General features: G+C 47.5%; 1 protein-coding gene across 1 annotated transcript in view; it reads left to right on the top strand.

Annotated features, from left to right (window-relative positions):
* Positions 1-18,821, top strand: part of ITPR1 (inositol 1,4,5-trisphosphate receptor type 1) — a 153,097-nt gene extending 134,276 nt beyond the window's left edge. Inside the window, exons 55-62 of the mRNA XM_088532057.1 lie at positions 39-203; positions 825-1,020; positions 2,247-2,348; positions 3,507-3,646; positions 4,644-4,809; positions 5,557-5,717; positions 12,778-12,939; positions 17,428-18,821. Coding sequence (XP_088388183.1) covers positions 39-203; positions 825-1,020; positions 2,247-2,348; positions 3,507-3,646; positions 4,644-4,809; positions 5,557-5,717; positions 12,778-12,939; positions 17,428-17,514 — 1,179 coding nt within the window. The 3' untranslated portion in view covers positions 17,515-18,821. The remainder of the gene's footprint in view (positions 1-38; positions 204-824; positions 1,021-2,246; positions 2,349-3,506; positions 3,647-4,643; positions 4,810-5,556; positions 5,718-12,777; positions 12,940-17,427) is intronic.
* The last annotated feature ends 5,685 nt before the right edge of the window (positions 18,822-24,506 follow it).

The raw sequence follows: 24,506 nt of genomic DNA, 5'->3' as shown, positions 1-24,506 counted from the left end.
ATTTTTGTGAAACTAATTTATGGCTGATCTACCCTTAGGTTTGTAACAAAATCATTTTCCTGATGAGCTTTGTGGGTAACTGTGGGACCTTCACTAGAGGATACAAGGCGATGATCATGGATGTGGAATTCCTCTATCACTTGCTCTACCTTCTGATTTGTGCTCTGGGCCTCTTTGTACATGAATTTTTTTATAGCTTGTTGGTAGGTATTCATTCTGTCCCCAGGATTTTTGTGAAGATGTTTTTAAAAAAAAAAACAAAAAAAAAACTGTGTTTTCTTGCCAGCACTAATTTGGTGGAAGGTATTGCTCACTTTAGTATTTGCCTCATCTTATAAAAAAAAATTAAATAGCATAATTCAAAATTACTTCATTTATCAAAAACATAACTAAAGAGAAAACGGCAGCATAACCTGTTAGCAGCTGTGTGTTAAGGCAAGCCCTGCACACGCGGCATTTAAGCAGGCAACAATCCCAGGGGCTTGGTTGGGTTACCCAGCGTGGCTCCTCAAGTCGTGTTGGAGGTGACTGCACCAAAAAGCCCCTGTGGTTTCACCATGGCTGCTAAGTGCAGGTGAGGAGGAGGGTGCAGCTGCCTTGAAGTGTGTGGGGCAAAAAAGGGGCAGTGGGGTGAGCGGTGCCCAAGCCTTCCACTTGATCCTCCTTTGCTGTATTTTAACTGCCAACTCCTAAAAGGAAACTTAGTGATAACAAAAAATTGTATTGCTAACAGGCCATGCCATGTTATGCAAGCATCTAACAGGCCACCAGTTTTATTGGTGATGCATTGGTGAAACAGCCTTTGTTTTTGCCTTTCTCCGCAGCTCTTTGACCTGGTCTACAGAGAGGAGACCTTGCTGAACGTCATTAAGAGCGTGACTCGCAACGGGCGCTCCATCATCCTGACCGCCGTGCTCGCCCTCATCTTGGTCTACTTGTTCTCCATAGTGGGGTACCTCTTCTTCAAAGATGACTTCATCCTGGAAGTAGATAAGCTCCCGAATGAAACACTTCTGCCAGGTGGGTGGGTGCTTTGACTGCTCCAGGGCTGAAGAAAGTGAGGGTTGTCTGTCTTGATTCTTCAAGACTGCAGGACGTGCTGGTTACCTCCTGACTCCCTTCTTGCAAGGGACACTGTTTGCATCAAATAAAACAAAAAATTATGCCTGGAGCAAACAGTTGCTCCTGGGCTTTTGTAAACTCCTGTCATCTGCTGCAGTGTGAGGAGGGAAGAGATGGAGGAACCCCTGGAGAAGGTAGTTGGCCTTGTTCTGTGTACCTTTGAGATTTGTCCCCTCATTGTTTGCTAAAGCAGCTGAGATGATGAAATTTTGCTGCCCCTCTTCCATCCTCAGTCTAATTTCAAGCAGGCTTTAGTTAGGCCATTGTGGTGAAGGCTCTGCTCTCGCAGAGCTTGGTTGCCAGATGCTTGGGTTTTAATGGTGGGGTTTGCTTTCAGCATAACAAAAATTCATATTTTCTCTCGAATAACTGAATGGCTATGAGGGGAAATGGCACCAAAAATGTCTCCAAGAACTAGAGCTTTCCGTATCTAACTTTATTTGGCTTGTAGCTTTTATAGACTGTACAAACGTCCTTGAGTACTTGCTGTAGTTTAAATTCCTTTAAATTTTCTGTGCTGAACTTAATTTGATTATTGTAAGCTAAAAGCTGGGGGTTTCTTTCCACTGTCTGGGTGGCAAATTGAGGGAAGAGGCTTGTTACAGGAGGGGTTTGAGTTTTGTCTTATTCCAATTGTTTCTTTGTTTAATCTGACCCTTGAGCAAGCGTTACTTGACATTTGCACCGTTTTTTGGTTTCACTGTCAAGCCTGCGACAGGCCCAAACCTGCCTGACCCGCTCGCCGCACGCTCCCTGCGGCTGGAGCAGCGCCAGGGCCGTGCAGCGATGCGGCTCTGCGCTTGCGGCTCTGCGCTTGCTTTAACCCTAGCAAGGCTGCCAGGGCAAGTCCCTGAGGCTTTTGCAAATGCGTGCGCTGGAACGCGGGTTTGGAACAATATCAGTTGCCTTCTTGCCTTTGGAGCCAACACAAGATAAATGCCCAGCTTCCGTCTTTAATTCATAGAACTAATAGGAATTTTTCCTTTGAACCCCTAAGCTCCAGGAGAACACACAGTTCTGGGCCTCTCTAGTAGCTGTGCAGGGTCTACGGTAGGATGCCTTGGTGGCTGAGGAGTAATTCCTGAAAAACATTAAAGTTTTTGATTCATTAACTTGTGTTTTAGATCGTATGGAGTCGGGCGAGACCATGACAGGAGAGTTTCTCTATTCAGATGTGTGTAAAGCAGGTAGTGGTGAAAACTGCTCTTCAGTCATTCCTTCTGAGCGTGAGTATCTCCGTCCAATTCCTATGCCATACATTGAGGTTTCGCCTGTTTTCTAGTGAAGCTCATTAAATTGAAACAAAAAAAAGGTCTTATGCAATCAGATCAGGGAACCAGGCTATCATGGGACTAATCAGCTTGAAACTGCTGCAGCCTCATTTAAGCTGGTAACATAAATAGCATATGGTACATGAAGCGTTTAAAATGGAGAAACTAGACCTAGACCATACCTGGATAAAACACTGTCATAATCTTAAATTATCTGCTTTACCAATTTTAGGAGAAAGCGATGCAGTTTACTACTTTGCAAAGTTCATTATTTTCAAGCATTAGGCTTTTAAGTGCAGTCTCAGAGCATAACGTCCTGTGAAGGATGAAGCAGAACTTTGTTTATTGTCAGTGTTGTTCTCTCTAGTTAACTAAGGAAACCATTTTTATTGTGTCAGGCAGTACTCCAAGTCCCAGTAGACAGGGTAGGTATGGCTCTGTGGATGTGGGGGTTTTGGGTTGTGGATTTTTGGTTTTTGATCAAAACATGTATGTGAGATGAAAACCTGATGATGGCAATGTCTGAGTCTTTCCCCTTCATTTGCTATCTTGGTTGAAGGATGTTTCTGGATTGCACAGGGATTTGGGCCCATCTAAGGCTTGCTGTGGGAAGGGGGATCCACTTGTGAGCATGTTTATCATGATATGAAAGTCATGAGACCTTTAATGGGGGAATATGCGAGATTAAGGGATTCTAGCAAAACCACAAAATCAGAGGCTTCCACCAAATGCTGTGGGGTCAGAAACAGCACATTACTGAAGTGCTGTTCCCCAGGCAGAGCTGTCAGCCCTCGGCAGGCCGCGGGGCAGGAGGCGCCGCGCCGTCCCCGTGCTGTCAGAGCGCTCCGGCTCCACACGAGCAGGCAGGCGCTGAGCGCGGCCCTGAGCGCTCGCAGCCCCTCGCAGCGCGGAGGGTCTTCAACCCAGCCAAGTGCTCCCCAAGGAACCTGTGGGACACGGAGGGCCAGCCGGAGGCGCCCGCTCCCGGGCTCTGCTCCGCGCCAGCTCCCAGACGCGGCAGCGTTGCGCGGGAGCGAGCGCGTTCCCAGCGCGCAGGGGGAGAAGTGCCGAGAGCCGCTCTCCTCAGCGTGCCTGTGCTTGCTGCGTTCGCAGAAGTGATCGCCGAGGAGGCGGAGGAGGAGAACAAGGAGCATACGTGCGAGACGCTGCTCATGTGCATCGTCACGGTGCTGAGTCACGGGCTGCGCAGCGGGGGCGGCGTGGGGGACGTGCTCCGGAAGCCCTCCAAGGAGGTAAAGCCCCGCGGCGCTGGCTGCGCACACGTGCGGACGGCAACGGCAACGGCCGCGGCGTCCCGCTCCGCAATCCAGCTGCATTGCTGCAGCGTCCCGTCCAAGCAAGCCCCGCAGGTCCTTTGCTTCCTAGCACATGAGGCTTTTTTAGCTTAAGGACTGTCCAAAGTGGGGCTTGGATGAGCAGGATGTTGCAGCCTGCAGGCTGCACTTTGCAGCTGGAGCTGAGAAGAGCTTCCTCTGGGAAGCAAGACGGTCCTTCCCCCAGGAAGGAAGGACTTTGCTTGGAGCCTTCATTGCAGCACAGCTGAAGCAGCAGGCCCTTCCCCTTTAACCCCTGCAGCTGGGGACAGGCTGCCCTCCTGCTAGCAGCTTGGGGGCTGTTTTGCTCACCCCAGCCAGCAGGGGTTTGAGCAGTGTGTGTGGGCTGCAACTTCAAGCTGTTTTGTAAAATGTAGCCTGATTTCTGCTTAAGATGATTTATAAGTTGCGTAATTCCTGATAAAACTTCGGCAAAATGGGACTTAGGGCCTCCAGTGACTGTGAAATGGGCTCTGCTGAGGGCAGCAGAGCTTTGGGTCTCATGTAAGAAGATATACATGGCTGTTAATATAAATGAATTAATCTACTGTGAAATTTCAGTCAAAGACTGTAGGAAGCACTGGGCTATGTGGACATACAAGCAAATTAATGAGAGGATATAAGGAGGAACAGCCTGCAAGGAGGAGGTATGGGAAGAGCCTGTTTCAGTGTTGGAGGAAGAGGAAAGGCTTGTAGGTGGCCACCAGAAAGAACAAATTTGCAGTGGCTGTGTGCTCTCAGCTGCCTAATTTGACTCTTCATTTGAGTTTCATTCCATGTTTTGAGTCCTAAGTGATCACTGGAAAGCATCAGAAACAGCATCTCGAGGTGGGCTGGGGGGTGGCACATGTGGTTCTTGTGATAAAGGAGTTCTGAGGTGTTTGGGTTGCTAATCATTAAATTCTGTGTCTTGCAGGAGCCTCTCTTTGCTGCCAGGGTGATATACGACCTGTTATTCTTCTTCATGGTCATAATTATTGTTCTTAACCTGATTTTTGGCGTCATCATTGACACTTTCGCTGATTTAAGGAGCGAAAAGCAGAAGAAGGAAGAAATTTTAAAAACCACTTGCTTTATTTGTGGTAAGTGCAGGAACATGCCCTTAAGGAACAGGCGGGATTGTGCTGTAGACCAGCCCGCCCAAGTAACAGGGCTTTTAGGAAGTGGAGTCCTGAGTTATTGGCTGTTCTGCTGCATTCCTCGACCAGCTGATGTTCTCAGGGATCACATGTAGGAACTTGGCAGGGCAGAGAAGGGGAGCATTCTCAGCGCACCATGTTTTCTTCAAATGCTTAGGTTCTCCTGTGTGTCCGAACAGCTCCATGGTGGAGCAGGAGAGGGTTTCTCAGCAGGTTACCGCTGCGAGGGCGCAAGCGGCGCCTGCGGAGCAGTTGGTGCGGAGCCTGCGTGGACAGCGCGCTCCGGTGACGCGGTGCACCGAGTTATATAACGCACACTGCCAGGAGCAACCTTTGCAGGCTTGCTGCAAAGCAAAGGTTGCATTTCGGTGCTATTTTGCCTAAAAATAGGAGATGTGTCAGGAAATCCAAAAGACTGGCTACCTGCTTACTGGATGGCTATCTTTGATTAAGAAAGGTTTTCCATTGGATGTAATAAGCATAACCACTGCCCCTAAAGACACCTTTGTCTCTCTCCTTTTCCGATTGCACTGTGCCGATTTCTTATGGATCTTTATCCCTATTAGCCAGAGTTCATTTCAGAATAACTTCTGACTGTGGAGAAGCACAAGAAGCCGCCAAACAAGTTTGTTCATAGGACTCAACAACTCACCATAAGGGCTAAAGGGCATGTCTGTGTCACTCTTGCAGGTCTGGAAAGAGATAAGTTTGACAACAAGACAGTCACCTTCGAAGAGCATATTAAAGAAGAGCACAACATGTGGCACTACTTGTGCTTTATTGTATTAGTAAAAGTAAAAGATTCGACGGAATATACGGGACCAGAAAGTTACGTGGCAGAAATGATCAAGGTGAGTTTGGATGGTGATGGTGGTGGGTGGGTGGGAGGGAGGGCGGTTCTTGTTTTGCTGTTTTCTTTCTCCCTAAACTAGGCTGCTCTGCTGGACTATTTGCTTGGTGAATACAGTGCTCGTGGGAGAGACTCTGGGGCAAAGCAGCTCTGGGGCCTCCACAGATGCAGCAGGAGCCTCCAGGGCCCTGGATCAGTCCTGGAGGATGAGGAGGTTGCTCAGTCCTCAAAGCTGCTGTGCTGCAGCTCAACAGGGAGCATTTCCAGGCCAGTAGATGAAGTGTGGAGTGCAGGTTATAACCTGTCCCAGGATAAATACCTTAAACTGACTGCGAAGATTTGTTGTCATAAGATTTTAGCTTATTGCTGTAAGAAACTCAAATTAGTATCTGCTCAATGGTGAAGCCTTGTAATGAGAGAATTAAGAGGCTTGTCTGTCAAATGGCAGGTTCAGAGCTCCTGGAATTAGACCCTTTGTTTCCAAACCCCAGTTACTAATTTGTGTCTCCTGGCTGGGTAGCAAAAGCACTCTCTGACTTGGAACACTTCAATTAGTTATTTCTCTATTTGCCTTCAGCCTCAGGAACTATACTTACGTACAAAGCAGAATACTTAACCGTCTTATCTCTAATTTTTTGCTGTGGAGGTGCAGCATACCTCTTTGGGGGCAATTTGTCTTGACCTGCTCAGAATGTAAATCCCCCTGAGACCTCGTAGAGGTTGAACATGTTACTTTGGGGTCACTGAAGTGCTCGCCCTGCTTCTGGATTTCTGCCTCTGTAATGAGGGCTTAAGGGAATCTTGTGAACAGTCACCTGACGGGATTAGCAGCGCGGGGAGACAGCCAAGTGCATCGCTGCGGCTCCGCGCTGCCCGGCTCGGCCCCCGCAGCAGCGCGGCTGGGGAGGAGGGCTCGCGCGCTGCTCCGCTGCTGCAGGGGCTCTGTGCTGGGCTCAAACTAGAAAGTGTTCAAATTAGCTAACAACATCTTAACTAATTATAATTTTCAGGTTAGTAGTTCTAATTAAATGGGAAACAAAATGCAGCCCTGGGACGTGATTGCAGGAAACATGGGAAGTGGGCGACTTCTTCCAGAAATGCAGGATTCGTGCTCGCGGAGCTGGCACCAGTGTGTCCAGGGGACCAGGCACGAGCTGTGCACAGACCCTGCATCTCATGCAGGTGCCGTCTCACACAGCTGAGTGTTTTGGGTGGGGGTTTTCCCTGCGTCTCACAGCTTTTGCGTTTCGGGAGGCAGCTCCACGGAGCTCGTGTGGTCACTGGGTGCCCTGCCTTGCCTGTGGGCAATGCCTTGTGACTTGTCGCCTTGTGCCTTGCCCGTGGGCAACGTCCCACTGCACAGCGTGGTGTGGTGGGCCCAGCAGCTCAGATCCTCCTCGAGACCCAGCTGGCAAATGTTCCCTTGAAGCCCCAGAGCAGTTTCCTTCCACTGCCCTTTGATCGTGGAACTTTCTCTTGCTCTTTTCTGTCTCAGAAAATCTGAACTGAAAGCATTTTAGATCTGTTCCTGCACCAGACCCGTTTTAAATGCTTCAATAAGAGTCAAAAGGTCTGTCTTCTGCTCCAGGTGATCCAGGAATCATTCTGTGCATGGTTCAGCTTTGATTCACATCTTCTAGTCTCCATCCCATAAGCAAAACTCTAAGTAAAAGCTAAAGGAAAGCCTAAATGCATCAGCAGTTCCAGCATTTCGGGTTCCCCCATCAGATGTGCTGGGGTGTTTCCTCTGTTTGCATGGACGGAAAGGGAACCTGTGGTTGCTCAGTGCCTGCAGCTGCCTTGCCCTCCTCCAAAGCCCAGCTGCTTTTTGCTCAGCTTTAAAGGGATTTTTCCCTGCGTTTTCAGACTCAAGGTGGCACTGCAACATCTTTGGTAATGACACAGATGGGGCAGCTGGGGCAGCTCTTTCTCCATTGCCTGTTATGCAGCACCATTGCTCAATGAAAATAGAGACATGTTTTAATAGTTACGGGTAGGAAGCATCGTATGCTCTAGATCATGCTGTGATTATAAAAGGCACCTCAGATGTGTTTCACCTTTGCTCTGACTCCCTACAGAATATTTGTAGAAACCTCTTGGATTTCTGCCTTTTGGCAACAATCAAAATTTGTATTTTTTCCCCAAACATCACAGAACACTTGAAACAGAATTTAGGATACTGAAATTATATTCACTATTGGCTTGAGAGTTGCCTTCAGTGCTTTAAAAATGTTTTAAGTACTTTGATATCAAATAAAGCTGTCCACATTTTATGCTTGTTAGTGAATATTCACAAACCTTAAGAATGATCTTCAAATTTAATCTTTTCTTCTCTAACCATAATGTGTGCAGAGGGGCAATTTTTAGCCTACCCCACACTACTGAATTCAGGAGAGCTAAATCTTGCCCATGGAGTGCAGCCTGCAGGACTCTGATCCAGCATACAAACAAATTGTAGCCATGAAAATCGATGATTAATTACAATTTAGTGCATTTCTGGTTCTTCATAGATAGAGGCTAACAAAGTGAATGTCAGGGTGCAGAGAACAGTCAATAATTAAACTTGGAAACCAAGTGTAAGGTTTGATCGTCATCAACAGCAAAAGACAACAGTGATTGGGCAAAACATGACCTCCTGTATCTCTGTTCTCAAGTTTGTGACTGTACCTTCCTTAAAATTCTTCTGGCCTGTGAGAAAAATGTGGGTCTATCTTGGTTGTTTATAGTTCTTGGATATTTCTGTTGAATAGCTTTTCATTTGTGGAATTCCCATTTGTTTGTGCACTGTAACATTGGAACCATGCTAATGTGGTCAATCCTGTCCTTACACAGCTTTGGGAGGGAGGTGAGCAGGTGATGTGTGGTGCCAAATCTGTGAGATGTCCTAAGTTTCCTAGTTAGGAGTTGCTAGAGAAAGGCAAAGGGAAAAGTGGAATTGCTGGCTCTGTTTGATGTGAAAGGGACGCTTGTCTACGCCCTGGCTGTTCAAGTGAATCATCTGCTCTCTTGAAGTTCCTACCAGTGCCTCCAAGTCTGATAACTTTATGGATCTGCGGAAACGGCAAATAGCTTGGCATGAAGCAGGCCACCTTCCAAAAGCTTTCTTGAATGGTCTCATAATATGTATTTAATAGCAAAGAAAGGGCTGTAGGAAATGAGGAAACATCTAGTGATGCTAAAAATGGCCTTTAATTCCTAGTATTTCTCAAGCCCTTCCGATGACCCAGCCCATGTGCATCTAGCTCAATCACTGCAGATGCTCATGTGAGATAGGGAGGCTTCAAGATGGCTCGATGCCTTTAGGGAAGGTTCCTCTGGGAGGTTTGCTGATGGGGCTGCGGAGCCGCGGTCCTGCGCTCGGGTTTCCCAGGAACAAAGGCGTGTGGCTCGGTTGCTATATTGCCTTGTAGTCACCAGGGAAGATCAGGTGATGTCTGAATAATACCGTGCGTGTGGGAGGTGGGGGGATCCACTTATCGTGTTGGCCAGACACCGACATCCACACCCAAATGACTAATGTGAACTCGTGCAACTCCCTGCAGATTAATTCATTTAAATGCCTTCTCTGCCCATCCTCGCAGGCGTGCGCGTTTGCTCCCAAGGTCTCCGCGCAGCAGAGCGGGGTGTAGCCGGGGCGCTGGTGCGAGCCCCCGGCCGGGTTTGCGGGAGGCGCGTGCGCGCGCCGGGCTGCGCGCTCGGGGCCGTGCCTGCCGCCGCGGCGTGCCGGGGATTTGCATGCGCGTCCGCGCCGGGGATTTGCATCTCCGCCTTCGCGGCAGCCTTTGATCCGCGCGGCTGCGCGAGGGCCCCTGCACGCAGGGAGCGCTCGGCGTGGAGCTTCCCAGCGAGTCCTTGCTGCTTCTGCCAAGCTGTGGCCTCGTGCTGCGCCCAGGGGACGTCGCATGACCTTGGGAGTTAGAAAAGGGAGGCAGAGCGGTGTAAGCGATTGCCCAAGCTCACGTGTCCTCGTCTGCAGCTCTGGCTCCCCTGTCTTAAGCTGTGTTGTGTCATCCTCAGAAAATAAGCCGTTCATATAGGGAAGGCATGATGCAGGTACTCTTAGAGCATTTGGATTGGAAATGAGGACTTAAAGGCTTTCTTTCGTGCCTAAATTAACTTCTTCATACAAACTGGGTATCATACTAACTGCAGCACTGCTTTTGTTTTCTTTTTGAACTAAGTGCTACACCAGAGGTGGAAAACATTTACCATTATTACTCGGTGGGTATTCAGTGTAGCCCTTCTGCCAAGCCCCTGGTAAGCAAAGACCATGTTTGACCAGTCTCGTGAGCTTTGAAATCTGCATCCTTCCCAAAGCACAAGGCTGACTTGAAAGGAATTCCAGAGGGATTAAGCTCCCCGCCAGCTGCCGCGGGCTCCGCAGCGCAGTGGTGGTGCAGAGCGTGCGTGATGCTCACGCAACAGCAACCGCTTTGAAGGGCCCGGGTTCCCCGGGGCTTCACTGAGTAAAATTCCATTGGTGATGGTCTGGGCAGAGGAGCTAAACCAAGGCACCGACAGGGATGGCAAGTGGCTGGCCAGGATGCTTCCCTAAAGTGTTTGGATGGGGACTAAGTGATCACGGAAATTGCTGAGCTTGCAATTTGAGGAAAACGTTAGAAACTTGGTTACATGCATGTATAATTGGTGCCTGGAACTCCTGCAGTTGTGGACAAAATCACCTGCCAAAAACGCAGCACCTTGCAGTACCCGAGTCGGCCAGTGCACTTACGGGGTTAAACACTAAGTGATGGCAGAGGTGAGTGAAGGGGTGCACTTGGCCACTTGAAACAGTGTCCCAGCCCTGCTCCAGGGCCAGGACGCAGCTCCGGAGCTGCCTGCAGAGAGGTGCTGGTTGTCTGCATCCTCCCTGCGCGGTGCCCCGGGAATGCCCACGGTGGGAGGCTCTGCAGCCCCTTTGGACCAACCGCCGGCTGCTGGTGCCGGCTTGGGAGCCACGCTGGGGCTTCTCTGCTCCGCCGCGTGGTGGATCGCCTGGTGCAGGGCTATTTCCAGGGAAAAGGAGAAAGACGGGAGCAGCCGTGTCCTGTCGCCCTTGCCCAGGGCCGGGCGCTGGGCACAGCCCGATGCGCTCGGTGCTGCGGTGGCCACTGAGCCCTTTCTTAGAATAAACCTTGGGCAGAAGCGGGGCAGAGCGGGCGCTTCTCAGAATGAATCGCATCTGCATCATGCAGCGCCGCTTCCTCTTTTTTCTTTTTTTTCTTTTTCCAATCATGGATATTTTTGAGAGGCTGGTCAACCTCGCCCCCGTGTCTGAGATTTAATGATATTTGCTTTGCGAGAGGGACTTTTCCAACTTTACCTAGAAGAGAGCTAACCCGAAAGCTGCGCTCGCGGTTAGCCAGCTTCCGGCGGCGGCTGCGCTCGCTCCGTCTGCTCGCGCGGAGGAAGCGGCCGCTGTGCCGGGAAGGGGGAGCCGGGGGCGCGCGGGCTCCGGCCGGGCACCGAGCCGCTTCCCGGCGCTCACGGGCTCCCGTGGCCGCAGCTGCAGCCTCCGCCTCGATCCCTCCGCAGCAGCCCCGGCCCGAGGGGCCCCGCTCTGCGGTGCAGCCGTGATGCCGCCGCGCGTCGCCCCCCTGCCCTGCGGGCACCGGCCCCTGCGTGAGTCACGTCCTCGGCGCACGGGACTTTTATGGAAGCAGCGAGTCTCGTTTCCTTCTCGGCAGCCTTCTCCTTTCGTGGCCCTCGGCATTTGCACGGTCGTTGGCATTTTAATCTTTCTGCACTTCCATGAGAACTAGAGAGGTGCTTTCTGTTTGTTTTTTTTTTTTCTAAAGTGAAAGCTAAGATTTCCCAGCCGCAAGAGCCTCCCAGAACCAGGGCTTCCACGCGGTCACTGGGTATGAAACTCCCGACAAAGCTGCCCAAGCCGGGGCTGCTGCTGCAGACACCGCCGTGCCCCCCGACAGCTCACACGGCTGCTTGTACTGCCAGGTGGCATCAGAAAGCACCAGGCCGAGGCCCTGGGAGCACTTGAGAAGTTGCCCTGTTTGGGGAAAAGTAAAGTAGAAATATTTCCATAACGAGGCCTGTGCTGGAGCAGGGCGGGAGCTTCGGAGCTCTGGGCTGCGTCCGCATAGCAGCTCGAGCATGAGGAAGAGGGCGTTTTAGCCTAACGACGTTTGGTCTCGCTTGCCTAGTCTCTGAAACCGCTTGGTCGCCGGGAGCAGTTTTGGTTTGTCTTGCCCAGGGCAGTGTCGAGCCCCCTCCCCGGGCGAGCGGCCCCATGGGCGCTGCCGTCCGGCGCTGCTTGTGGGTCCCTCTCCCCCGACCTCTAAAGGGCGCGTGAGCAAATCCCAGCCTGCGCCCGCCAAAACCCCTCTGACTGCGGCTGGGGCTCACAAGCACAAACTTGGCTTGACCCAAAGCATCGCATCAACTTGGTCAGCAGAAAATCTCCAGCAAATACGCCTGGAAAAACTGTGGAGCTGGGATTGTATCGTACATGTTCGATATCATGATAAGCTCTGAAATCATTCTCCAGTAGGGTGTTCTTTAACCAAATCGGGGCATATATACAGTTTCTGGATTTTTGAAATACCCTATTTCTTATTTTTTTCTGTCGTGACATAGACTTGGACTTAAACCTTCCATTGGACTTAAAGCTTCCTGAAAGCTGTTCAAGCAAAAGCAGATACACTGACAGGGTTATCCTAAACTATTTGTTACCTGATTCTGTGTACCAAACTCCTAGTACTGGAAAATGCATGTTAAGACATCAGATCTGGGCTATTTTATTGTACAGTGTTCATACATTACACTGAAACATGTCTTACCAAAAGAAAAGACAGCTGGAGAGAATGAGCTGCTAGGAAAGGAAAAGCCAGCAACAAGAAACTTTAATTTTCTGCAGTTACGTCTAAAGTGCCTCATTGCCTCCAGTGGGCAATTTTGCAAACTTTCCAGTAAGATGCAAATAAAACTACCGCAAAGCTTGCGTAGTTGAAGAATGTCCCAGTGCAGCACTGAAGGTTTCTCTGCGCTCGCGTACAGGTTTTTCTCTGGCAAATGCTAATTACTGGCTTGTGTCTGCTTTTCAGGAGAGAAACCTGGACTGGTTCCCCCGGATGCGAGCCATGTCTCTGGTGAGCAGCGACTCGGAAGGAGAGCAGAACGAGCTGAGAAACCTGCAGGAGAAGTTGGAGTCCACCATGAAGCTCGTGACCAACCTCTCTGGGCAGCTGTCAGAGCTGAAAGATCAGGTAAGGGCGCCGTGCCTGGGAACGTGCTGTCACGTGCTGACGTGGGGCAGTGCAAAGGTCCTTCCAGCCTCTCTTACAAACTGGCGTTTGCAGCTTCACGGAGCCTGCAAACGATACCCAGAGCTTTTCTGAAGCAGCCAGTTCCTAGGGAAGAAAAGTCAACAAACAGAACATCTCCCTGCCAGAGCCCAGCACCAGCGCTGAGCTGCCTGTCTAGTGCCGGCTGAACAAAAATATTCCCCATTGGCCACCTCTCAAGAACAAAACCTTGCATAAAATAGTTAAAGCTAAAATTTAATAGGTAGGAGGGCATGTAGAGGTATATGTTTTTGGTTTCGTTATAGCTTTTTGTTATAGCCCTATCATGTAAATCAGAGGGTGCGATATCGATAGTGCTGTGCTGCTGCATGGACCTCAAACCCCACGGAGAGCCCAGATAAATACGAGCAGTTACTTTGCACTGATCTCTGCTGTAGCCACCCTATTTGCTAATGCAGGTCCAACTTCACTACTCCCTCTCACTTCTGCCTGCAGCACAGACATACCCACAGAAATATTATGCTGTGCTTCTGCCTAACAGATGTACTGGGGAGAGAAAACTTTGGGTTGGGTGGGTTTTTTGTTTTTATTTTTTAGATGCATCCTGTCTTACTGCTGCAAGAGCTTGAGGACTTGTGTTAACTTTGTTTTGGTCCAGGTCTTTCCTGTGTGTAGTTAAGATCAACAGCTTTAAGCATTTAAGGTTGTACTTCTCATAGAAACCTTCTTTTTTCTCCTAGGAGAGGTTGGCAAAGTTTTGCTTATGATATGTGGAGGAGAAATAACAGCAGACCAGAAAATTGCCATTTGCGAATTCACAATTGCAGTACAGTTAATGACTCCCTGTACTTGATGTTTTGAGCTGAAAGCTCGTCCATGGCAGAGAGCCCTGGAGAGCGGCAGTGCTGGTAGCGCCCTGTCGAGGCGGCGCTGCCCGCGGCGCTGCGGCGTTCTGGGGATTGTGCTGCCCGGCGCAGCAGTGCAGCCCGTGCAGCGCGTTCCCCAGGGAGCCTGGCAGCTCGTGCCAGCAGCCCCCGGCCTGCTCGGGCCCCCTGGGGCCCCTTCCCACCCCGACCCAGCGAGGGGGTTATGAAACGCCCGGGACTCCGTTTCGCGCTGCCCCAGGGCACCGCGGCCTACCTGGAAGCCAAGGGAAGACGTTGCCGCCTGCCCTGCGAGCTCTTTGTGGCAGGAAAGCACCTGGTCACGTATCTTTATGGATTAATAACCCAAGGCAGGCGGTTCGATTAGCCCAGTTTATATAGCTAGCCCCTTGGATGAGCATGACTGCAGAATAGCTGGCACAGCTGCCTTCAGTGCTAACCTGATTCCTGCCTCCTGTCTCTCCCTCCTTCGACCTGTTTTCTGTGCAAGTTAGCTTTTTGAACACATTAGACCCTGGAAGGTGGTATTGACTGAAATCCTGAAGCTCTCTGGCTTCCAGTGGTGCTCTACTTTTCTGATAGACTTGGGCCCTCTTACCCAGTACCCTGTGGAGCACAGGAGCTGATTAGAAGTGCAGGACTGAACAGGAAATCTTGCTGCTCTTGGCTGTAATTGATTTTTGGATGCTGTGCCATGGACTTGCTCACTTTAGCTGCTTTAAAGAGCTGAGGGTAGAAGTAGTCCCTCCTTTATCTGTGCTTTAGTATTGGTTGTGTAGCATTTTTGCTATTTTGCCTGGAAATAATTATCTTAGAGCATGTCTTGCGTCTTCCTGTTGAAGGGTCTGACTCAAAAGTGGTCGGCAGTCAACAGGAGTCTTTCCATCCACTCCAGCCAGGCTTGGATCCGAACACATTTGTTTCCGAAGCTTGCAGTAGTCGACTGATCAAGCACTAAAAAAGCCTTCTCTTTGTGAAAATAAGAATGAAGGATTTAGCTTTTAGAGAGCTATTTGACTGTAAAAGCAGAAGAGGAAACCAGCTTCACTGATGTTATGATCACTTTTAGGAATTCCCCCTAAGTGCCATTATTGAGCGAACCTCGCTTAAGTTGCAGGATGCTCCAGTTAGGTGACAAAACCAGTATATCCCTTGCCTGGTCAGGAGCTGCCTCTGGGAAAAGGAACCAACTTGGGGAACTTTGCTTTGTGCTTACTTGTAGCTAAATGTAGGGCAAGTCTCTCCTTCGGGTGTTCTTCAAGCTCATTAGGTTTCCGGAGACTGTGGTTGTTTAAAAACTGGCATTCAGCATACCATCTTTCGCCAAAAAAGAATCACCAAAAAACCCACCAAAAGGCATTAAAATCTGTATTGCTTCAGCTGTGTGCAAAAAGGTGTCAGCATGGCTGTCTGCAGCGGCAGGGGGTTAGCTGCAGTCACCTCGGGCCCTCTCCGGGGCTGTGTCCCCATGCCAGCAAGCAGGATGCATTTGAAATGGCTGTTGCTTCTCTTTCAGACTCGCTCCCGTCAGCCGGGGACCCAGGGCCTCGCTGCCCGCAGCTTTGCCTCACGCCTGGCACGGCCGCGCGCGTTCCCTCCGCTCGAGCCGCCCGGCGGGCGCGCGGCCGCCAGCGTGTCGCGCTCGGCCCGTGGCTGTGCCCTGATCATGCGTTCGGCACATGCCTGGCGCCCCTTCCTAGAGCCACCTCCAACTCACAAGTGACCTTTGAAACCAGGCAGAGTGCGGCCGTGTAATTATATGCGACTATCTGAGAGTCCAGCTTGACTCAGTTGAACTTGAGGCCCTTGGTTTTGTTTTTGTTGTCTTTAATCCTGTCAGCGTTGCCTGCTCGGGCCCCTCCTGCAGCAGAGGCCGGGCCCGGAGCACGGCTGCCGGCTAGCAGGCTGTGCCAGAGATTGTCCCGCTGCTAAACGTGATGAGGGTTAAAACTGTGCCCTCCTACAGGCCTCTGCAACCTGTACAAAACTGTACACCTCCCAGTGTTGATTGCATTTTGTTTGTTGCATTTCTCTCTCAACTTCAGGGTTTTTTCTTCTCTCTTTAAAAAGGCAATTATCCAGCAAGTCTCCTGCATCAGAATGCACTCTCTTTTGATTTTGAGGAATGCAGACTTTTTCTAAACAACATGAAAAATACCTATTACAGTCTCTTTCATTATTTTTTCTCATTTTTATATGCGTTCTCCGAAACAGTTTTAGCTCTGTCCAGTTATGGTTCTTAATTTGTCCAGGGACACTCCGCATAAACAGGCATTCCCCAAGTGAAGTATTTGCTGTCTCTCTGTGTTTCCAGTTTGAGGGTTACTTTAGAAGCAGGGCAGGGGAAGCATCCAGCTGATACAGCAGAGGGGTAGCTGCTGTCATGAACGTGTCAATAAAGCAGAGAGGTGCAAAGACTCCTCTCTCCCTGTTACTTACATCCTTTTTGTCCATTAATCTCTGCAAGGCTTTTTGAGAAGACTTGCAAGTGGGTTGTAAAGGAGAACGTGAGGAATGACCTGTCCTTATGGGACTGGGACAGTTTTCTTAAGTAACGTAGCAGTTCTGCCTCCCCTTTGGTGGGATGTTGGGCAAGGCACCTGGTTGCCAACCAGTGCAATTATGCTTTCAAGAGGAATACTGGATCTCAGCCCTTTCCCTGGGGGATGAATGAGTGTAGTGGTCTGTACCTGTTGTGCTTGAGTGGGTGGCACTCGCTGTGCACAGAGCTGTGGTAGATTGAGGAGACTCTTGAGGACCCCCCAAAAAGGGGCATTTCTTCGCCATCTCTCAAATTCTACCTTTTATTTTATGGGGGCTTGGCTTATTTATGTTTCCAAACCTTGGAAAGTATTTAACAAGAAAGGGAACAGAGAAAGGGATGAATTACGGTCATTTTTCAATATCACAGTAATAAAAGATGATCTGTTTTCAAGTTGTAATGGCACCAACCTCCTTGGTGGCGCCAAACATTATTTTTATAATGGCACCAACATTATTTTATCTGTTGGGAAGTATTGACGAAGGTTTGGCTTTCTGGCGCTAAGGTTATGGAAAGCAGTTAGGCTTACATCACTGCTTTGCACTTTGGCTTTGGCAAATCAAGAGGGATGATTGCTGTGCTCTGATGAAAGAGTTGGAGTGTTCCAGTATGTTCCAGCAAACCAGGGTATTCCCAGCTTGACTTGAGGGCTCTCCTTTTTTTCCCTCCTTCAGTCAATTTTGTATGTTGGATGAACTACAAAGAATTTTTAACTGGAAGTTTCTGTTTGCCACTATCTGTATTAATTCATGCCAGCCATTTGGTTCTCATGATCTGTTTTCTTGCAAAACAGTAGCCAGTCACACGAGCAAGTTCACAGATTTCCCTGATGAGTTCACAAAACAGGTTTGTAGTTGCCTTTTTAATCTATTAGTACTTAGCATAGCAAGCAAAAGAGGAGCATTATTTGTAGAAAGTGGATTTCGGAATAAACCCTAACCACAAATGCAGTGATGGTTCATTCTGCAAGCTGACGTACAGGAAGTGTCTAGGCCCTAATGAGCAAACTTTTTAATTTTCCAGATGACAGAACAGAGGAAGCAGAAACAGCGTATTGGTCTCCTAGGACACCCTCCTCCCATGAATGTGAACCCACAGCAACCAGCATAAATGAGAAGGGTCACTTCTCCCTCTTGCAACAATATGAATAATGCTAAACAAGAGTTCAGATTCAACCACTGAGGCTGCTTCTGTGTATGTTCAGTTCATTTTGTAAATAACATGTTTTTATACTATATGTATATGACTGCTACTATATAAAGTTTTGGGCATATGTATTGTAATTAGAACTGTTGGCACACGATGGAGGTTATATTTGTGCCAAAACTATCAAAATCGCCTTTTTATTGGAAGGACTAAAGAGAGCACCTGAATTGCACTTGAAAAGAATATTTGACTATGTGACATGTATTTTGTATTTAAAAAAATAGAGTAGCTAGTATTTATGTTTTTATACAACTGTGCAATATGAATTATGCAATCACAATATATTTGTAACTCCTGAATGTCCTAAAGGGAGTGCACATCTTTGAATCTGGTGTGTTAGTACAATGTAATAAATGGTATAAAATTACAGGTGTAAATGAGGCTGCTGCAAAATAGTGTTACTGGTGATTTTTCATACCCCTGGACATTTTTGTACCATGTGTGTAAATATCCTGCAATGCCATATCTGTTGCCTCTTCCTCCCGGAAATAACTCTGGGAATTCATGAGCTGTTAAATGGGTATCAATTAAGGCAAAACATTACTTTGAAGCTTCCAAATCAGGAAAGCAGGAGGTATTTTCAAGTGTTTTCCTCAAAATACTGAGGCTAGAAGAGCTCAGATACTGGGTTTTTTAAATGGTAAAATTTCTTAAAGGGAACTTTTTATGCAAAATAGAAGTTTGGGATGAGTATGCACCACTGGTGAATCAGTGCAGTGTTCTACAGGCGTTTTGTGCCATGACACTCAGAAGCCTATACCGAGGTGCCCAGGCTTTGCCTTCTCAGTGTAGGACTCCTCCCTTTTATTTTTTCATTAGAAACCTATGTGCCTGCTCAAGTTTGAACAAACAGGCGTTGCACCAATTGAAATATGAACTATCCCATTAGGACTGTAGTTGAGCACTGATGTATGTAATACTTGTGAGAGAGCCACTTGTTTTGAGGTTTTTGTCCCGTTTCCTTCTCTCCCTCTCCATTTGGGCACTCTTTCTTTGGTTTCTGCTTCCAGAGAGTAGGAGAGGAACCTTTTTTTCCCCCCTTTTCCTTCCCTTTTCCCCTCCAATCCATTGCATAGTTTTATACATGGACCTCATTTTACAAAAGCTAATTTCTCTGCAATACTGTCTACAAAAAAAAAAAAAGCTACAGAGCTATGAAAAATTTGTAAATGCATAAATATAGGTATTTAAATAAATGATGCAAAATACTCTCCAGTGAGTGGTGGTTTGTGTGGTGGTTTGTGTGGCCCTGCCGGGCGCTGTGGCACTGCCCTCCCCTCCTTGCTAGACGTGCCTGGCACCGGGGATGTCCCAGGCTGAGGATTTTGCCCTTCCCTCCCACCTGCGGAGCGAGTGCGTGGGCAGAGGTGGGTCTGCCCCTAGCAGAGCCAGTCTGTGCTCCTCTGATAAAGGAGGGCACTATTGCCCTGGTTTTGGTACTTCAGCCTGTCTGGTGCGTGTTTCAGGCTTGCCATCCTGTGTGAGTTCAAAAACTGCTCCAGTTTGAAGTACTGCGTGCTCGGGAGCATTTGCTGATTATGTGTATTTGAATAAGATGTAGCAGGAACTACCTGGTACCATTAATCATCCTTAATCTGATAAGCGTGTGCAACTGTCTGAACAGGGTGGGTCTCGCTACTGTAGGTCATCGCGAAGTGTCAGATGGGCCGCGTCCTCTGGGGGAAGGGAACGCGGGCCCCAGCGCTCCGAGGGCAGCGCTGCGACGGCGCCGGCGCGCGCGGGGTCCGTGACGCGTCCTGCTGCGCCTGCCCTCCTCACCTCTCCGGCCGCTGCCTCCTGGCAAAGCGTTTGCATAGGAAACGTGACAGATGTGCCGGCTGTCAGGAGTTGTGCAATAAAAGGAGCCGGATTTCGTTTTCTCTGAGTAGTGGAGACACGTCTGACTCATTTCTTCCCTTCGCTCCGATTGGGAATAAACAGACGTTCGGCTCTGCCAGGCTGCCTGGTTCCTCTCCAGTCAGGTGAGAGGGAGGAGGTGCTGTGTGGTAAAGCAGCAGCTTCGAGAAGGCACCTCTACAAGGTGCAAATACATAGCAGTGCTCAAGCTTTGCCTAAAAAGGCAGAATATGGGAGCCAGCAAGAAGTACAAATCCCAATCTGTGTGAGAATCAGCCTTACGATATTTCCCTGGTATTTCCACATGTGATTGTCTTTTGCCAGATGTGGCATGATGCAAAAAGTGATGAATTTGTGTATGTTTTTTTTTTTTCTCCCTCCCTCCTGTGGTACAGCTGCAGCACTGTGACTGAAGTGAAGCAAAACCACCTCCCTGACATCAGCAATCTGGCCGGGGCAGCTGGCGGCCGCTGCTGGGTTCACTTACCATGGACAAGGCGAGTTTGCTGGGTGGCTCCGAGAGGGTTAACACGGTCATTCCTTTCCCTTCCCTGCTGAGTGTCTTGGGTGTAGCCTGTAATGCTTCTGGGGAAGAGAGGAAGGCTGCTCCTTCCTCCCATCCGTCAGCAAACACATGCCATTCACTTCTGGAAACTTGTTACTACAGTGAAACAACATGCATAACAACTATAGGTATTTCACTTTTTTTCTTCTTGCTTTGTTTCCCAAGACCACCAACAGTCTCTTCTGCCCCCTAAAATTCCTTCATCACACTGTAACTATTTGATTTACCGTTTGTTTCCATACAAGTGTAGCTACTCTACAGTACAATTTGTCATTCTACTCTTGTAGCCATCTCCCCAGTAGCTCCCCTGAGTTGCTTAGGGAAGTCAGCTTAGGCTTCTTTGATTTTCCTTTTTCTTTTTTCTTTGTGGCTTGTTCTAGGTGGCACATCCTGAACTCCCTCTGCACATCATGGCAGGAGAGGAACCTTTTGGTTTGCAGAGTTTTTGACCTTGCAACTATTGAAGTTAATGCTTGTGTAAGGGATATTCAGATTTTTGCCTGAGATCCTGTGTGCTATGTCAATTCATAATAGGTCTCAAGGAAGTTCTAGGAGGAATCTGTATTTAAATGCCACAGTCTTTTCTACGAAAGCAGAATACCTCTTAAATTCACAGAAGAGCTTTATTCACAACTTGTGCGCTCTAAGCAAAGAATTATTGAATCAGAATCTGTAATTATTAGTTTCTGAAAGTTATCCTTTGGTGTCAGGACCTTGGAGGTTTAGTGAAACTTCTGAAGACATGTCTATCTCTGCAGAGCTGGGTTTTTTTGTATGTTTATTTTTGTACACTTAGGTTTTAGAGATATCAGGAATGAACCTGGCATATGAAATCCCTTCGAAGTGGCGAGTTTGGTGTGTCCTGTTAAGTCAGTGGAATAACTATGAATGTCAAAAGACAACTTCAGGGAACAAAGCCAGATGTCCAGAGGAAAGTAGAAAGGATTATGAGATTTGGAAAACGTGATTCATTAGGAATTTAAACTGTGTAGTCTGGAAAAGAGGACTGAGAAAGGAAATAACCTTTCCGATTCGTTATCAGAGAGAACATGATGACAGTTGGTTCTTAGTGTTCCCTGTGGATGTAAGGGGAATAAGCTGTTCAGTTTAGAGCCAGGAGAGCTATAGGTCCTACAGTGCAGAAAACTTTTTGATTGTGACCAATAAAATTAATGATTCAGTGACCTTTGCAGATGGGAGTCAGTTTAAGAATTAGATTAAAACTTCAGAATTTCTACCTCTGTCTTACATACATCTCACATTTCTCAGTTTGGAGGAGAAAAAAAATCTTAAGCAGGATTCCACTATTTTAAAGTTTGGGAATATGATTATTTTGTCTTTTAAATGAGAGCTTTCGTTCGGAGGTGAAAATGAAAGTGACCTTCAGAAGAGGAAGGAATAAAAAGAATCTACCAATTTTACTAATAATGGAAAGTCCTAGAAGGGAAGGATCTCCGTGTATTTTCAATGTGCATGAATGGCTGAAGCTGTGGATGAGGATTTTCTTGGCTAACGAAGCAGGTGACATGCTAATCAAGGCAATGCAAATAACTGTTCAGAAAGCACAGCTGTAACACTGTGGTCGTAAGGCTGTTACAATGACAAATTCTAGCCTTGTCCTCAATTTTACAGCAAATTGGCACAGGGCAGGACAAAGGAGCCCGGATTACAGTCTACATGCTCGTAGCAGGGACTCTCAATAGGACGCGTGTGATGGATACCTCCTTACATAATGGAGTCTTGATTGATACTTTGTCAGGAAAGTCATAATATAGCTTCGTATAACAATTCAACTCGCCTCCCAGAATGGGAAATGCTCCTACACAAATACTTAACAGGTTTTTTTAAATTGCCTATTGTATTCCTGAACAAGAGAAACTTATTTGGAGTACTTTCCCTTTTACGTTTTCAACATACGCATCTGAAGACGTTGCCATGTGTTCTTTGTAATCCTGCAGACCTACTTACAGCTTCTTTCCAGGCAGCTATATGATAGCCCTAAGTGAGGTACTAAAATGATGCCTGTAAAGTCTACCAATGCAAAAATACCCAAAGTATTGCATTCAAGAAGCTGCTGCTGTAGCACACAAAATTGTCATAAGCCTAATAGGGAAGTTTTGAATGGGGGACTCTCTGTTTTAACTGGACACCCTGTTGTTTTGAGCACCCGTGACTGGATTCCCAAAGGCTCTGGTGGAAGGTCACTATTAAACTGTGCGTTTCGTGGCTCTGAATGGTTAACAACGTAGACTTTACGGGTACATGGTGTATTTGCTTTTACAGACAGAATGACCCTGTGTTGTTAATTTTTTAACTTGGTCAGTGGATGCTGTTGATATTTGGCATAAAACTGGGACAAATACTCCACCTACATGAAGCTGCCATTTTAACTGAGGTAAGTGATAACTTCAAGAGAGGTACAGTACTTCTGTGTCTAATTTTTTATTTACTACCCTTTCAACCTTCTTCCAGACTAAACATTTTAATTTGAATGTCAAAACCACCCACAAGTAAACTGAATTGTCCCATCCTGTAGGCTAATGTTGATTTGTTTTTAGTAACCAGCAAGGATGCTGGAAAACCCCACTAAAGATTTCATTTTTCACAAAAAGTACCAAAAACTCCACCAGTTTTGCATCACAAAGTAGTGGTTAAAGTAAAGGTTTGAGTAAAGCAGCATGTCTGTGGTTTTTGTGGGTGGATGCATCTCGGAATGACTCTCAATCAGTCAGAGGGGAGATCTGCATGTCATCTCTGCATATGACAAGCCAAATCTACAGTGACAAATATCTTTCCAATATGAGGCTAAGTTGTGAGCTACACAACTTTATTATCATCCATAGTAGTTGTCTTGTCAGCATGTCACCTATAAACCCACTTTTTTTTTCTTTTTTCGCTCAGAGTTTACAACAACCCAAGATGAAACGAGGAAGGAAAGACAATTACAGAGCAGTTCTCTAAAGGTGCAGTCAAACACCACAGCCAAGGTGCGTTAGTCCAACCAGCCTGCCCTTGGTGTGTTCAATGATTACTTAGGATGGTTCCGTGCTGCAGGTACATCTGTGAGTGGGACTTTTGGAAACAAAATTATGCAAAGCTCTAAGGAAAAATATGATCAGAACATCTCTTCATCAAATCAAAGTAACGGGAGAGCCAAATAAAGGAAAATTCAAATACAAATGCAGCTGAAATCATGACTAGCAAACTTTGCTGAAAACAAATGAGTGCCAATTGATTTAAACCTTAGCAGCTCACAGGAAAATAGAGAAAACCTACAGTGGTTTTGCTGAGCGCGTTATGAGTCTGTAGATGCAGAGCGTGGGGCAGAGTTGCTGGCGGTGACGCTGCTGGAAGCAGCTCATCCCCATGCTCAGCTCCTCTCTGCTTCCCCACGCTCAGCGCTCAGCTGGGAAAAATAGAAAGGGTTTGTCCCAATGCAACACGGGAAAAAGATTTCAAAAATAATCATTTCAATCAAAGATTTCAAAAATAATCATGAGGTGGGAAAACTATCCTGTGCCTAGCTGAAGTCACAATCCCAGGATGCATTTATTGTCTGTGTGAAAACAGGCTGACAGCTGGATAAATTGCCTTAAGCCAGGTGCTTCCCCGGGAGCTCCACAGAGCAGGAACAGCCTGAATTATTTCAAGTCAGCCTTTTCATCCAGAAGAGCGATCATCCTTCAGAGTCTTCTCTTTAGCTTTCTCTTGCCCATTATTCCTCCTCTGCTGTCTGTTCCCATCCTGGCACTCGGTCCTTTTTTCCTTTTTTTTTCTTCCTCCTCCCTTTCTGTCTCATTTAGGGAATGACTTTGCAGCTTGGTTGCACGGAGTCCTTCCTTTGCCTGGAAATGGTACTCAGTCCTAGGGGAAAAAGTAGAATCTAAGCTGTTTACCAGGGTTTCTTGAGACAGTGATTTTGTTTTTGTCTTCCATCTCCAGCATGAAGTAAATACATAAAGTGCTGAATGTGAAGACAGCAAGGAATGGAATTTCTATATCTGCTCTTCATGTATTTCAATGACTCTTAAAAGAGTAGAGATTATATGTTATGACTTATATTCCATTTGTGTCCATAATACTGTTTTTACATAAAAGAGACTGAAACAGAATCTGTTAACTCTATAAGAAACACTTGATGAATGACAGGAACAACACAGGGCATATTTAAATTGCAGTAAAGAAAATTATATTCCCTCAGCATTAGCATAGCTGAAAGTGGTTTTGTCTCTATTTGTGCATCATGTGAGTTTTCAAAGTGATACAATCATGGGATGATTCATTATGCATAAACCAGAAGAACCATTATAATCAAGCACAACTTACCTGCACCAAGCAAACCACAGACTATCACCCAGTGATTCCAGTGTCCGATCCCATAACTGGTGGATAAACTGCTCCACAGTTTCAAGAACAGCTCCTGCTTATGGTAAGTTTGGTGCAGACCTTCGTAATGTGTCCCAGTGACTAACTC

This window comes from Tinamus guttatus, unplaced genomic scaffold (assembly GCF_059628265.1).
Source record: "Tinamus guttatus ecotype Peru unplaced genomic scaffold, ASM5962826v1 Tinamus_guttatus_pri_ptg000451l, whole genome shotgun sequence".
NCBI lineage: Eukaryota > Metazoa > Chordata > Aves > Tinamiformes > Tinamidae > Tinamus > Tinamus guttatus.
This window is presented reverse-complemented; position numbering and strand designations above follow the sequence as displayed.